General features: G+C 46.3%; 1 protein-coding gene and 1 long non-coding RNA gene across 5 annotated transcripts in view; one reads left to right on the forward strand and one right to left on the reverse strand.

The window, feature by feature from the left end:
- Positions 1–2,716: 2,716 nt before the first annotated feature.
- Glce (glucuronic acid epimerase) overlaps positions 2,717–16,354 on the reverse strand; it is a 77,115-nt gene continuing 63,477 nt past the window's right edge. For all 4 annotated transcript variants that reach the window (XM_005393666.2, XM_005393663.2, XM_005393665.2 and 1 more), the window contains 3 exons: positions 13,856–14,454; positions 10,334–10,579; positions 2,717–4,487 (listed from right to left, as the gene is read on the reverse strand). In XM_005393666.2, coding sequence (XP_005393723.1) covers positions 3,463–4,487; positions 10,334–10,579; positions 13,856–14,441 — 1,857 coding nt within the window. In that variant the 5' untranslated portion in view covers positions 14,442–14,454 and the 3' untranslated portion in view covers positions 2,717–3,462. The remainder of the gene's footprint in view (positions 4,488–10,333; positions 10,580–13,855; positions 14,455–16,354) is intronic.
- The window catches only part of LOC102016865, a 20,927-nt gene continuing 20,568 nt past the window's right edge, over positions 15,996–16,354 (forward strand). Inside the window, exon 1 of the long non-coding RNA XR_262539.1 lies at positions 15,996–16,089. This is a non-coding gene — a long non-coding RNA (uncharacterized LOC102016865). The remainder of the gene's footprint in view (positions 16,090–16,354) is intronic.

A 16,354-nucleotide genomic window follows, 5' to 3' on the forward strand; every position in this document is an offset into this window, starting at 1 on the left:
AGGAGGGAACTACGGAAAACACAGGAGGTGCAAACCCCCAAATACATCTAAAGTCACCCAGGGGAACGAGCAAGGGCGAGGGCGTCCCTGCGTCTGCTCAGGCTGCTCCTGCCCTGCCCACCTTGTCCGTACCCTGGGAGCCCCAGCCGAGGCTGTGTCTTCCATAGCACCCGCCCGACTGACTGCACAGCCCGGCACGCGGGTCCCCGACAGAAGGACGCTGTCACTCCGCCCACCTCACACACCGCTGCGGTCCACTCCGCACGCCCCGAGCGAACGCCGTCTGCTGCCTGACTGGCAGTCACAGGATAAACCAGGACTGACTCAGAAATCTGCCTGCTGGGCTCAAATAACCTCAGAATAATAGAGATGGAACGTCCAGGCGTATTCCTTTTAAGATAAAAACTTTATTGTACAATTTTATAAAGCAGCTTTACATGAAGCACAAACAATCCATTTACTCTGTATAGAAACAAAATACCTTTCCATCTGCAAAAAAATCAAGTTTTGCTGTATAGAAAACTAACGTGTGCACATTGTGCTTAAACTGCAAAGTCTGTACAGCTTTACAAAGGACCACCCTTCAGCAGGGCATCCGGTAAACACTTTATTGCATATTCAACACATGGTATAGAACCCACATGTACAATGGAGGAGGAAGAGGAAAAACAACTAGAGGGAGATGGACATAGCAGCTTTCGGAGAAAGTTCGCATACAACAAGGAAAGGGACCGCTGCTTCCGGAGCATTGTGCTTGGGTCGGTTCTGAGGTTGCTCCCTACGCTAGGTGGCTCTTGACAAAGCCTTTATGTACATTATCTCCTGAAGGGTCAACGTGACCTTCACCTGGAAACTTTTGGCTGGTTTTACAACGGAAGTGGCTATAGATTTAACATTAAAGCTAACTTAGCGCAAAAAAAAAAAAAAAAGAGACCCAATACCTATAATCTTAAAACAAAGAAACATGTTCTCTAAGCTCAGAATAAGTAAACGTTTTACAGGATTTGGAACCCTGGGAAATGCTGTCGCCGTTTACCATGCGGTACAAGGTTCAGGCAGGGTTCAGCCTGCCCACGTCAGCCACCCACTGCTATAGTACAGGTTCTCCTGCTCGCTGGGCTCAGATAACCCCAGAATAATTAAGAGAAGAAACGGGCAGACACGCTGAGGTGTCCTGCAGCTTGATAAGCCCTGGTCTGTACTGACAATGCTGCAATGGGTTCAACTCGTCCTCTCCAAAACTTCTGAGATCAAAAGGCAAAGCGAGTTGCTGCTGCAACGTGGGAGGCAGTGTAAAATCAACAGCAACAAAACCGCAGTGCCATTTCTGGGTCAAAAGCCTTTTCCTCGGTTGGTGGAGAAGGACAGCCGCACTGTTAAGGCACTGGGATTTGTCCCAGGAGCAGGGCGATTCTGTTTCTACTGATTCCCCTCATCTGAAGACCAGCACACAAATGCAAAGCAGAAGTCTGCACACTTCTAAGTAGTGATATATAGGGCCGGGTGTGGTGGTGCGCACCTGTAATCCCAGCACTCGGGAGGCTGAGGCAGGAGGATTGTTGCAAGTTCGAGGCCAGCATGGGCTACAAAGTGAGCTCAAGGCCAGCCTGAACTGCATAGCGAGACCCTGTCTCAAAAAGATGAAAAAAAAAAGTAGTGATATATATGAAGTCTAAAAGGCTCCAGGGCCAGAGAGATTCTAACATTGGCATTGAAAATAAAAGTGAGGGGGTCCTCATTTCCATTGTTGAGAGAATAAAAGGTGGACATTCAAATGCTGCTGAGACATCTACTGTGTAAGAACTACAAAGCTCGAAGGCTAGGGGAAACCTAAGAACCCACAACTCTTTGCGTTACGGGCAAAATGAAGAGTCATCACATAAACTGGGAGTTGAAGCTTATTTTTCTGTGGCCAGCTTAATATTGTCCTCAGCATTAAGGCTGTCTCTTCCTCACTCCTGCCCCTCTTGCTGCGGATAAATATATTTAACGTACATACCACACACACATATGTATATATATGTATGTGTTTTCCAGTTTTAAGCAGTGCTTGCTAGGCTGAATTCTATTAAGACACAGTGTGTAGCACGTAACCCACCTGGCCCTTACAGGTATGTCCGAGCGAGGTCACAGACACACTGCATTGTGTTCCGGCCCTTGAAAATGTGGGGTCTCGTACTTCCAAGCGGCACGGGACGGTACCACTTCAGGGTACTATTACACCCTAAACAAATCCTGCAGCAATCCAACCCTTGCTGGTTTGAACTTAACGCCTGAGGCTTGATGGACACTGCCCCAGCATAACGGCTATGAAACCTACTTACGTGAGGTTCCGTAGGGTCCACACCCTAAAGAAAGATCTGAGTATTAATGGATAGTAAATTAAGTAGCATCTCTTTCATTTAATAGCTGGAATAAATTAAAATTTAATTTCAAAGAAAAAAACAGCGGAATCACAATTTGGAAAGTGATAGTCAAGAATAATCTAGGCAGAAAAAATTGTGACTCATATACGTGATATTTAACCCACTATTTTTCCTTAAAGGCGGAAAGTCCTATAAGGGTGGGCTTAAAATTACTAGCTCCTTCCCAAAGTCAGGATGGTAATAAATATTCCACATAATGTCCCCCTAAAGTAGATAAAACTCTCAACGCATAGTCTAAAATTAAATACAAAATTCTCAATAGTGAAAAATCACCACTTTGGGGACTGAGGGACAGACTGATTATCAAACGTTTACTGATTGTAGATCAAGATTCACAAAACAGGTAATATATCTGTAATTTCTTGTGCAGTCACTAAGTTTCATTTTAAGTTGTGCTTACATTATAGAACTGTGAAGCCTGAACACTGTGTTTTTAATTTACACATTGCGAAAAAAACCATAATTTGAAATATTCTCCGTATATAACAAGTTGAACAAATGCAACAAATTCTCATTCGCTCCCAAGAAACGAGTCCACAGGAGAGAAACGTGTTTTTCAATAGTTGCACACAGTCCTCTAAGCAGGCTACAAGTACACATTTACTGTATTACAGCGGCATTGTTTTAAAGTCTGCGCTCAATATAAATAGGAATAGTCACACTGTAAAAGAGCTCCGTACTAAGTTTTCAGGTTAAGTGCGAGGCAGCCGGCCAGGGAGAGCTACTTACCGTCCTCTTCCCCGTGTGGTCGCGGAGGGACTGGACAGCGCGCATGACCATGGAGAGGAGAGGCGAAGACGGACGCCTCTATTCAGCCCGGACTCATAAACACTCTCTGTTCTAAATGCCACCTACTTTCCAAATACCCAGCCACGGAATGCAATTATTTCAGAAGAGTGTTTTTAAGGATCACTTATCCCTTTGCTATCGCCCACAAAACCTGGTACACAACCTTTTAACACGCGCCCGCGCTCCGCTGAGACAGCGCCCGCAGCTCCTGTTCACAGGAGGCTCCATGCGGTTTTGGTCGTGAGCTCTAGTTGTGCTTTGCCCTGCTGCCTTTAAGGTAGCTCTTCCACCTCCTGACGAATTCCTTGAAGACAGGGGACTCATCGATGGTACTGAGCAGCTGCAGCTGGTTGATGTGGGTGGTGTGGTAGTCCCAGCGGGCCAGGTTGGGTGCGATGCCCAGCATGAAGTGTCGGAGGTCGTAGATGGTTCCTGAGCCAGTGTCGTACAGAGGCAGCATGGCTTTGAGGGACTCCATGCCGCGCTCGTACAAGGACTTTGCCTCTTTGCCCAGCTTTTCCCCTGCAGTTTCTTTTAAGTCATACAGCCCGATTAAGGAATACATAAAGCCATTTAGAACGAAAGAGCTAGGGGTGGTTGGATACTCTTCATACCAGTCATGCTTATTCATAAACACAGCTTTGACTCCATGCTGCTCCGACAGAAACTTGTACGGGGCCGTTGCCCTTAAAGCTGAATTGAGGAATGTGTGGTCTTTCGTTAACAGATACGCCCTGACCAGCGTAGACATGGCTTGCCCTTGGGCCATGGCCGAGTACCAGCCTGGCTCTAGGGACTTAAAGCCTTCCCCTAACTTGCGGGTCACCATAATGGGCCAGCCCCCTTTCTCGTCCTGGTTCCTTACCAGCCAATCACTGGCAGCGAAGAATGCGGCCATGTGGGCTGTGGTAGAGATGGTGATATTGTCCAGGAATCCCTTCCCCTTCGCAATCAACCTGACCACCTTTCTGGGCATTATTTTGGTTGGCTTGACAGCTTTTGTGTTGGACAGACCCACTCCTTTCCTGAGGTCTGTGACCAGGTCCCTGGTCACCGTGCTCCATGAAGTTCTGGGCCCGATGCCATAGTACACGTCTCTTTCCTTAAAAGCAATCAGCTGCATGTTCGAGACATAATGCACAGTGAAAAGCTGGTTCTTTTCTGTGGTCTCCAGAACCACGGACACACTCCCATTCGTCAAGAACTTGAGGTCAAATGAAATAATAAAATCCTTTGTGTTTCCCAGTTGCAAGGACACACCTTCGCTGGTTTCTGCAGAGGGGACAGGCCAACAAAGAGTTGTTAGAGTCCAAGCACTTTCGCATTAAGTAACTGCAACTTATCCTTGGCAGCACTGCCTGTATGAAATTATAACAAATTATATAAATTCTCTAGCTGGGTACTTTGCATATCAGATTATTTTTATTCTTTACTAAATTATTCATTAACAAATGATAGAGCCAGTGAGTTCCTGATGGTTTCTGAGCATTAGACTAAGAATTCTTTCTTTTTTTTTTTTGTCTTTTTGGACTTGGTTTCCTATTCTACTACTAGTCTTGGGAGCACAACATACACTCCTTTGAGTCTCCGTTTCCTCCCATGAGAGATAATGTTACCCTGCAGGGCAACTGTGTGAATTTATAAAAAGACAATAGCTTGAAACACAGTAATAAACGACAGTGATTATTATCACTAACTATCTCATGCTTCTGAAACAGTAAATTTTAGAAGTTGCTGCTTTATCGGACAAGTTATTCAACAGGAAACCCTTCTCACATAGCTAGATAGCACGACGGCAGCTGACTTTCAGGAACATGGTTCTCTGAATCTTACTCATCTATTGCTACTAAGAAAAGCAACTGAACATATTGAGACAAACGGCAGCAAGAACAATAACTAAATACGTAATACCAATCTGAACTCCCAAAGAGAAGCAGCAATCTTTATACTTAAATTTCAAAAACATACACCCGTAAATGATCTCATTTGATCCTTAAAATCTGAGGCTAGGGGGCTGGGGATTTAGCTCAGCGGCAAAAGCGCCTGCCTGGCAAGCGCAAGGTCGTGAGTTCGGGTCCCGGTACCGGAGAAAAAAAAAAAAAAAAAAAAAAAAAAAAATCTGAGGCTGATACAGCTGCAATGATTCTTTTCCTTTTACAGACGGAGGTATGCTAGTGTGGCAAGATTAAATGGTTTTCCCAAGGCCAGAAGCTAATTAGTAGTAGAGCAGGGTGTAAAATCCAAGTTTCCCAGATCCAGGTTCGAAGACTGTCAGGGAGACAAACGATATTGGGAGTGTCACCCTTACGACATCAGTCAACGAGAAGGTTATTTCTTAGGCACAGCCATAAAATCAGATCTCGGGGTTGGACAGTCTTGGGGGAGGTCTTCAGTACGTCACCAGGAGGGACGATGGGAAACGTGGCCCTGTGACAATGTGTGCAGCGGGCACAGCCCCGGGGCGCTCAGCTGACCATTTCACCCTTGCAACGCAGGAGTCCAGCGGCACGCACACCTGTGGCCCAAGGCTCTTAATGAGAACTACTGCCTTTGCCGGAAGAGACAGCTATGAAAGCCGCCTCAAGAATGAGAGCATTGTGATGCATCCGATAATGCTTCGAGTGACTTTTCAAAAACTGATTTCAGAAGTAAACTTTTCATTCAGGAACAATTCATTTTACCTGGCAAGATGTCAACATGTACTTTCTCTTAACTTGCATCTTCCTGCTTCTACAGTGAAACGGAGTCTGAAGCTCGGCACAGCAGCCCTGAAACACTGCAGCACTCCGCACTGACTGAGGGTCCCTCAGGATGAAGGCCCTGCAGCCCAGCAGTCTGTCCCGAGCCCTCACTGCTAAGGCAATGCCGCATTCATCAGACCGCGTCATTGACGATGACATCTACTCCCGGCAAACTGGGTAACAGTGACCCATCTTTAAAAGTCCAGATGACATGACACTGGAGAAGGAGCCATTTCCTCCCACAGTTCTGCCCTAATTCTCACTTTATTATAGAAAGTTAATGAAATGACATGGTTCAATCAATCATCTTATTATGTCCTACTATACCAGATCAGTCCAAAGAATTCAATAACAAATGATGTCATGGGAGGTAACCCTTAAAAAACCCACTAATTTTCCTACAAACTTAATACCAGCAGAGGGCGTTCCTGAGTCATTCAGCAGTAATGACGAAGCCACAATCCTCAATTTAAGTTAAGTAATCAACAATCATAGTCCTCAGATGTACGTAGGGCATGAAATAACCTGCCAACAGTGTTCGGGGGAATCTGAACAATGGGACGGCTGTGGCAATAGTTTGGAACTACAACCGGCAAGGCTTTCGGCTCTCTGGAAACATGACACCATCTGGGGACCTCTGCTTCAAATCTACTAATAGAGAATTTTCATTTTCCTACTGTTTGAAATTCATGGCCCCTTACCCCTTCTGAGCAGTCATTCCCAGGAGTTACTGTAATTGTTTATTTTTGGAAAGCGCGGTATGTACCCTCGTCAACAAAGGATGACAAACATTTAGAAGCAATCCTGACACTGGTCTCGGCAATCATTTTTTGATTTGACACTAAACGAATAGGCAACAAAAAAAGCAAAAACAAGAAAGTGGGACTACAGCAAACTACAAAGTTTCTGCACAGAAAAGCAACTGCTCAACAAATGAAAAGACAACCTACAGAATGGGAGGAAGTATCTGCAAATCATTTATGCAATAGGGGTTAATATCCAGGGTACGTCAGAAACTCCTACCACTCAGTGGAAGAAAAATCAACTAAGCAATGGGCAAAGGGTCTGACTAGACATTTTCCGAAGAAGACATACGAAGGGCCAAGGGGCACTTGACATCCTGATCACCAGGGTACTATAAATCTAAGCCACAGTGAAATTTCACCTCACACCCGTGTGAACAGACACCATCAACAGACAAATGCTGACAAAACACTGCCGGGGACACGGAGCCAAGGGACCCGCGTGCTTGGAGAGGTGATGGAAGCTGGCACTGCCATTTTGGAAAACAGGACAGAGGTTGCTCAAAAACTACAAACAGAACCACCAGCAATCCCATTTCTGGGTATCAGCCCGGGAGAAATGACATCTGGACCCCCATGTTCATCGCAGGACAATTCACAATAGCCAGGACATGGAAATCATCCAGGAGCCCATTCACGGGCTGAGCATCTGTAATACACGGGTTGTACATGTGACGGGATATTCAGTCATGGGAAAGGAAACTCTGACATCTGCAGCAGCTTGGATAGACTCCGAGTGTGTAACGCTGGTGAAATGAGGCAGAGAAAGACACTGTGCCACCTGAGAAGGGCGGGAGGGGAACGCAGACTGTAGGATGGTGGCTGGCAGGGCAGGAAGGTGGGAAAAGGTTGGTCACAGGACAAAGAAAGCCTTCAGTTAGAACAGGAAAGCTCTGGGGATCTAAGGGCTAGCATGGTGACAGCAGGTAATACTGCTGCGCTGAGGGGAGAGCGTCAGCGTTCTCACCCTCCCCACGGCAACTGCATGAGGTGATGGATGTGCTGACTAACGGCTGTGGCAATCAATTAAATATAAAAATATATATATATAAGCATTGTACTGTATAACTTAAATATATCAAATTTTATTTGTCAGTCACATCTCGATAAAACTAAAAAGATCTTTCAGTTTTCACCTGCAACACCACGGGCAGCACCCATCCGCTGAGGCGGCAGGTCTGCCCACTGAGAGAGGCGGCCGTGTTCTCAGCCTCAGATGGCCGGGACGAGCAGCAGGCAGCAGAAGAGAAGCTCACGAGGAGCCTGCGAAAGAACAGCGACGAGGCAGGCAGTACGGTCGCGGGAGGAAATACAGCGGGCTCTCGGGGAGGGAGGCTGAAGTCATTTAGCGGAGTAGGACTGGCATGATGTTTCCATTCATTCACTTTTACAGTCAGGAAGAGAAAACATTGTCCAACAAGACAATAAGAAACATGCTACAGACTCACAGAATGGTTCTTTAGATGATTCTTGTTTCCTTTCGGGGGAAAAAACCTCAAGGCCAAGAAACACAAAAAGGCCAGCAGCATCCAGCCCCGGCCTCCAAGCCTCTTCTCACCACACCCACGCTCTTCTGCGCGTCCTGATTTCCTGAGCTCAGAGGGCCCGAGCCCCGCCCCCGCGGGCCTGTCCCTGCTGAGAGCCTCGGCTGTCACCGCCATCAGCACAGCAACCCCACCTCTTCGGTGCCCTCTGCTGCTCAGGGGACTCCGGCCCATGCTCCCTCCTGCCTAGCATAACGCGATACCGGCACACTCTGGGTGTCAAAGACACTCCCCTCTCCCAGCTAGCACACTTATGAGAGGGATCCTACCCTGGTTAGGTGTGGCCCACCGGCCAATGGCTGCCACCCAGGTCTCTCCTCCTAATGCTTAAACCATCTACGGAAGTTCTACCTCCAGCTGCTGGCCACAGTTCAGTGAAGGGCCAAGGTGAGGCTCGCTTACATAGGATGTGGGCATCTATCTTCTGCATAACCCAGGGCTCCTTGGAGTGTGCCATGAAAACCACTGCTCTGAACAGGACAGTGTCCGAAAGCCTGTACTAAGAAAACCTCTCCCACTCGAGGAGACCAGGGTGAGGGCTGCTATTTGCAAGCCTAATCTAGACCCCATATTAATATAAACTAAGCTCTTTGGGTGAACCCGAAACCCAAAGCTCTGCTTGGTGTAATAATTTCCTGCTGCGGTAACCTCTTAGGTATCACAAGCTAAATATTCTTAAACATCTCCTTGTAATTGCCCACCCGTCAAGCCTACTGTTTTACAATAAGCAAAGATGCCCTACATACTGGAATATCACAGAATGCCAGGAGGGGAAAAGAAGTTCTAGTCACAGAATAAAAACTAAAGGTCATCCATTATTTGCACTGCATTAAACACTCATAAATCCATTACTTAAGGTCATCTAGAGAGTAGATTTGTATTGCGGCTTTCAAGGTCTGTGAGTTACACAGTCATCAATAAAGGACAAGGAGAGAATACAGAGAAGGTCTCCTAACCTTTCCTCTTTGTTATTTACCGAATCTAGGGTGGATGGAGAGGAGGGGATGCATTCTGATCTTGACAACATTTCTCCCAGAGAGTTAAGCCTGAGGTGCTAAGATGATTTCACTGTCTTTTTAAGTAATGGACTCATTAATTCTCATGGATATTGATCAGTGCAGAAAATACATTACACCCTAATTAATGAGACTGTCTTTGTAAAAGGGGAAATGCTGCATAAAGTTAATTTGATTTTATAAATGATTTTATTAATGAAAATGGTTTTCTATGAAGTTTGAGATAATTTAGTACATCAGCAAAATTCAATATGGAAGCAGGCCTATTTGGTGATGTTACATTTTCTTAAAAAAACTGAAAGGCTCTTGGTGAAAGATATGCAGAGAAAAGGATTGCTCTCCATAAAAGTTTTCTAAATGAAACTACAGCGCACTGTGGGACTTGTCTATCGGTTCTGGGAGGCGTGGTAAGTACCGAAGATGGTGAGTACCCAAGAGATGGCCTTGCCTGGAAAGGGCAGAGGGTCAGGAGGCAGCTGACACAGACAGTTCTAGCTTGTGTGTTATGTACCAAACAACTGATTGGTACTGGGACAAGGTTTTTACATTAAAATGTGTACAGTACCAAATCTGACGAGTTTCAAAGCAACCAAGTACCAAGGTATGAGTGTACACTGCACTGAAAAACTACAATACACCAAGCTGGGGTGCAGCTGCCGTGGCAGAACCCTGGCCTAGCATGCACATCACCCCGAGCCTGATTCCCAGCACTGCAAAATAAAACAAGACAAACCAAATCCATAGGCTTCTTCCTCTGGGATACGGATCCCTCCTCGGTAACCTGGATCGTGACATTCAGTCTAAGGTTTGGCTCTTCACACGATAAAGACTTCTTCACAGCCTTGCTCTCTTACCTCTTTCTTCTTCAGGGATTTCACTTGGGTGACACCATTTATTACGTATGTAAAATAAACGGTCTGCTAACACGTTTTTAAAAAACATTAAAGTTTTAAGGGAGTACCAGGCGCCATAAATCAATATGAAATTAGCAGCCACATAGAGTATATTACTTACCCGGGGCAATGAACTGCTTAACGTTGGTGAACCTAGTCTTATCAGCCACGCTGGCCATGAAGCAGCCCTTGGGCACGGTCCAGTCACTAGCTTTGCTGCTTCTGTCCCTGTCTTCTGCTGTTTCATAGACCTCGATATGAGGGGGTTTCTCAGTCAGATTTTTGCTGTAATGACTCAGGCCATACTGTGCAATCTGGATTGGGTAGAAATAGCCTTGAGGTCCCCACTGTGTAGATAATGGCACACCTGTAAACACAGAAATAAAACGAATAATCACACCCAGATAGTACAAACCTACTCTGAATACCACTCCTCACAATTTTATTGCTGGGTTTTAGGTCTAGCAGCAACTTTGGAGCTTTCATAATTAGTAGAAATTGGTACCAAATTACCCAGAGGTGAAGTACTCACGCTTTCTCATTATTTGTTGATGGCCCTGCCATGTTACAAATTACCTTTCACAGATTCTCTACATGCATTACTTCCGCTACTAGCTACAGAGCTTTTATGATCCTGTCTCACAGATGCAAATTTTGTACAATTTAGAAGCACATACAGGTCACTACATTTTAGTCTAAATATTAATCCTGAATTTTTCTTGAACATTTGTACTTAACGATTTTGTTAACTATTTACTTGACTCTCCAGTGTCAAGGTATGATCTAATAATGAAGTACATCATCTGACAGTTAAAGTATTTGCTGAAGAAAGTTATACCCAGGCAACCTGAAATATAAACACAATTTGAAATTCTTTTTCATATCCTTCCTATCAAAATGTAATTCTTGGGATGGACATGGTGGCCCATGCCTGTAATCCTAGCACTCTGGAGGCTGAGACAGGAGGATTGCCATGCATTCAAGGCCAGCTTGGACCATATAGTAACTTCAAGGGCAGTCTGAACTACACAGGGAGAGCCTGCCTCAAAAAACAAAAGCAAAACAAAACCAACAAACCCTCAGAAAACAAAAAATACACTTATGAACAAGGCGTTCTTAAAAGATAGAATTTTATTTGACCACAGAGTCTTAAAATAATCCACTAGTGGATTATCTCAAGATGAAAAGCAAACATTTCAGTATCTGGTATTAGTGTTTTAGTGATGTCCTACTTGGGACCTACATCACTACACTGCAGACTGTTGAATCATGCTGCAGGCTCTGAGAGATGCGCTATTATCGGATTTGTTATTCTACAAAGAATTAACAAGTATCTGACTGGCACAACAGAGACTGGGGCCTACAAAATTACACGTGCTTTAATGCGCCTTCAAGGAACTAGGGACAGCTACGGTGTGAGTACGGTGTGTATGTGTCCCCGACGACTCTCGTGTTGGAAGTGTGGTCTGCAGTGCGCTGGTGTGGGAGGTGAGAGAATATTTAAGGCAGGAGTCTCCTTGTAGTGCAACTCTCCCAGGACCTCAGTCGCTTCTCCCAAAGGGTTGACATAAAAGGTAAGCCCAACTGGCCGGCCCCGTGCCCTGGCTCTGTCTCCCATGACCACTCACTCACCCCTCCACGCTGCTCTCTGAGATGCTAGCCAAGGGAATACTGAAGTCTCCACCAAACTACTACAGCAACACCTCAGTCCAAAAATGCTTCTGTTTGCAAGCAGTTTGGTTCACAGAAGTATTCGGCAAAACTTTGCTTCTGTGTACAAACTCCACATCGGGTGACAAACACGACCACGGGGCCATCTTCCCCACACATACACAAATGGAACCATCTTCCTCCAAGTCATAAAATAATTTAAGTTCATAAACCAAGATACCACTGCACTCTCCCAAATCCTTGTATAGGAAATGTCATTAAAAGCAGGACAAACATGTCTAACTATAAAGACCTTCAAGGAATATACAAAAATGGTAATAGTTATCTTGAAGAAGTGAGCATACATAGGTGAGTTTGTCGCCTTCCCCCTTCTAAACATTTCGTAAATGTTTAAAAACTTGTCTAAATAATAAAAACAGAGGCAAAATCCTGCAAAAGAATATACAGACTTCAATTTGCTAATGTGATGCATAAACACCTGCACTTCAGGCACAGGCTGTGCTCCGTGGGCCTGAGGAACCTGACAACATCCACGTCACCAGGTAGGCATGCTGCATTCCAAAGGGAAAATACACAGTAGGTGGAAAGCTTGTTTCGACACAGGTTTTATAAATAAATATTAAATCAAGCCTAGTATTAAAATGAAAATTGAAATTAAAATCACTTTATAACAAAATAAGGAAAACGGAATAAAATAAAAACCAAACCAAACAATCTCCAAACACACTGTTATTTATTCGGTTTAAATGATGTATTTTAGCCTGGTGTGGTGGCGCATGCCTGTAACCCCAGCACTTGGGAGGCTGAGACAGGAGGATCATTCCGAGTTTGAGGCCAGCCTTGGCTACATAGTGAGCTCAAGACCAGCCTAAACTGCATAGTGAGACCCTGTCTCAAAAAGACAGTAAATGAATGAATGAATGATGTACTTTAAAAGCAAATTCAATTTTTTTTTCCTGATCAATCCTATGTTTGAAAAGTAAATTCCTGGGGCTGGGGATATAGCTCAGGGGCATAAGTGCCTGCCTAGTAAGCACAAAGTCCTGAGTTCGATTCCCAGTACTAACAACAACAACAAATTATCTGAAAAGTAAATTCCAAAATGTACTAAGTACATCCAAATGCCCCAGGTTTTAAAGACAATGACAGCCAGTACAGATAGACTACAGGAGGTTGGTGTAAGTGTAGAACAAACAGTGCCTATATACGGCCTGGGCCTGAGGACTAGAACCGTCCCAGCAATGACACCCATCTGCCAGGTAATAAGACAGCGCTGGGATGGGCACCGCCCGGTGGGTATCCCTTCTATCTCATCTCGCAGGGCAGCACGGTAGCTCTCGGTCACTGGGACACAGTGCTTGAGGAGATCACTGCAATGCGGAACGACCTCGTCCGGCTCGTGGCTTCCGTCTGCGGCAGGCCGGCGGGCTCCACTGCTGTGGGCAGGACGTGGTGGCACAAGGTGTGCGGAGCCAGGCTGCTCGCCTCCCGGCAGCCGGGAAGCAGAGAGGAGAGTGAGACACAGCCCCGTCAGTGACCACTTCCTCTAACCAGGCCCCACCTCCTGAAGCCCAGTACCCCAGGGGTCCACTGACGACGCCGGAGGCCTCAGGGTCTCCTCACCCCACAAAGGCCCAAGCTCTGCATGCTGCTGCCCTGGGGACCAGCCCTTGAGCACACGAGCTGTGAGAGGACATTTCAGATTCCAACCCCAGCGGGTAACTGTACGTTACAAGCCAGTCTTGTGGACATGCTGGGCCTCGCCCCCAGCTGTGAGAACTCTAGACTCAGGCAGTGACGGAATAACCCTATTTACTCACGGTTCAGACCTAACCTATTCCTCCTTGTGAGGCGGAGCCACGAAAGGTCTCCTGCCCTGGCCTGTGCACCTGCCGTGTGGTTCACAGCACGGGTTCTTAGTCCTCAGCGTAACCAGGCTGGAGGCACGCAGGCGGAGGAGACAGACACTCACCTTCAACCCCACTTATGCACTTGACTCTGTCTCGGACTTCCACGTTGTAGCCTTCAAAGGACATGAACACCCCATCGGGGTGGTAAGGAGCTCTCTGTGCGTAGACTTTGGAATAGCTGTGTGAGAATTCAAACCGCTCGTAGCCATCATACTGGACCACCTTTCCATAAACGTCAAAGTATTTCTCTACCCACGTGAATGGAAGAAAGACTTCGTTCCCCTCTCGTCTCCCTTTAATCGTGTGTTCGTCATTTATGAGACAGTCAATTTCCTCGTATTTGAGCCCCAGCACCTTGCTTCCCCCATTGCTGTTGAAACCCCCGACGACAGGGGGCGCTCTCTGCTGCTCCTGGGGCAAGGCCTCCTCCGAGTGCGCTCTGGCCCCATGGTTCAGGTAGTGGTTACTCTCGGACGCCGCTGCTCTTTTCTCTAATCCATCCCCTCGGAAGCCGCCATTCAAATGTCGCGGAAACTGGACTGCTTTATCCCTGGAGCACTTGTTCCACAGAAGTACCGTGACCAGAGTGAAGAGTGCACAGATGACAATCAAAGTCTTGTAGTTGACCCGGGCTGCCAAGCAACGCATATTCAGACCATACCTATGGAGGCAAGAAGAAAAATTCATGCAAACATGTATTACTGACGTTGCATAGGACAAGTACTTTTATTCAACACCTGTATCAGCTCAATTTTATTAACGCTTCTAATCTGGTCAGACTTAAAATTACTAACTCAAATTTTCAGCATGAACGAAGAAATGATGAGATGTGTTCTGCCCTTTAGCAAAGTGCGCAGGTAGCATAACCCTCCACAGCAGCGGTGTCCACATCTCCTTACTTTGCGTTCTCTTGCTATGCCAGTGTGGCTTTCATAATGCCCCTTAAGCCAAAAGGAGTGCTTTATCGTTTCCTTTTTAAGTAGTTAGGACCAAGTCACTTAAGTATTTATGTCCTAATACCTTAGCTGCTGCCTGGGAAAAGCCACACCGGGCTTTTCAAGGAAAAGCACTGACATCTTTGCTTTCAAACCCAACTGGGAATTTGTGGTGCTCACACTATGTGACCTGAGCAGCACGACACGACACCTGACACAGCCGGCAGACTTCTTCCTGGAGCTTTTTTGCCCCAGTTTCGGAGGCGCCATACTCTCATGGTGCTACCACACTGACTGCCTCCCACCTTCTTTGAGGCTTCCTTCCCGACTTCCTGCTCCTGAAATGCTGCAATGCTCCTGGGAGTTCCCATCCTCAGGCCCCTTTGTCATTCATTTCTGAGCAGTCTCTTTAACACAATTTATACGGACCATCCCCAAATTCTATCTCCAGGCCAGACCTTTCTTTGGAATTGCAGACACGTGTATTTCCAAGTTACTGCCACCTTCACTGAGGTCCAAAAGTTCATGAAAAACACTCACAACTTCACCGCCCATCTTTTCCATCAACCCATCCCTCCCTCCCTACTGCTACGTGCATAAACCTCGACTCTTCTCTTGCTCACCCCCATCCAATCAGTCAGGAAAACCTGATGGCTCCAGCCTCAAATTATACCCAGAATCTGACTTCTCTTCACCAGCTGCACTATGACCACCGCGTCAGAGCCACAGCTGTTTTCTCCCGGAATCCCGCAGTGGTAGCTCCACCAGCCTCTCTGCTGCGACCTTTGCCTTACTCCTCCACCCCCAAGTCTAATCTCAACACCGCGGTCAGAATGATGTTTTCATTTAAGTCACATGATGTCATTTCAGTCCTGATGAGAGAAGCTGACTTTGCTGGTCTTCCTGGCCAGAGGGTGTGTCAGGTGGCTATGCTCACAATGCCGGGGTTACCAGGAAACGTGAGGATTTATGCGAGTCACCTGGGCAATGTACGGCAGATTCCAGCCTGCCAAGTAAAGGGAGCAGTCCCGGTCATGTTGATCACAGTCACTCTATAATTTACTGTACGGTGTGAGTCCACAGCTACTTATTGTATTACATGCAGCCCTTCCTTATTCTCCCTACAATAAGCATTTTTTACAGTAATGAGATAAAAATACAAACCTCAGATGAAAAAAAAAATGTTATTTTTGAGGCAGCCTTGTAGTTCAGGCTGGCCTCAAACTCAAGACAGTCCTCCTGCCTCAGCCTCCAGAGTGCTGGGATTATACGTGTGTGCCACCACGCCCAGCTTCAAATGAAAATATTTAATGAAAAGTAACATGCTGGATTTCTCCCTTCCTCTGGGCCTCACACGCTAGGTAAGTGCTCTCTCACTACACTATACTCCTCAGCCCCTTTACATTTTTTATTCTGAGACAAGGTCTTACTAAGTTGTCCAGGCTGACGTTGAACCTGGCATCCTCCAGTCTCAGGCTTCAGAGCTGCTGGTATTACAGGCATGCCCCACTGTGTCTGGCAAATGCCGGATTTCTATTCCTTAAGAAAGGTGTGCGTGAGGGGCTGGGGATTTAGCTCAGTGGCAAAGCGCCTGCCTGGCAAGCGCAAGGTCGTGAGTTCGGTTCC

The sequence above is a fragment of the Chinchilla lanigera genome, unplaced genomic scaffold (assembly GCF_000276665.1).
Source record: "Chinchilla lanigera isolate Chin_1 unplaced genomic scaffold, ChiLan1.0 scaffold00049, whole genome shotgun sequence".
Lineage (NCBI taxonomy): Eukaryota > Metazoa > Chordata > Mammalia > Rodentia > Chinchillidae > Chinchilla > Chinchilla lanigera.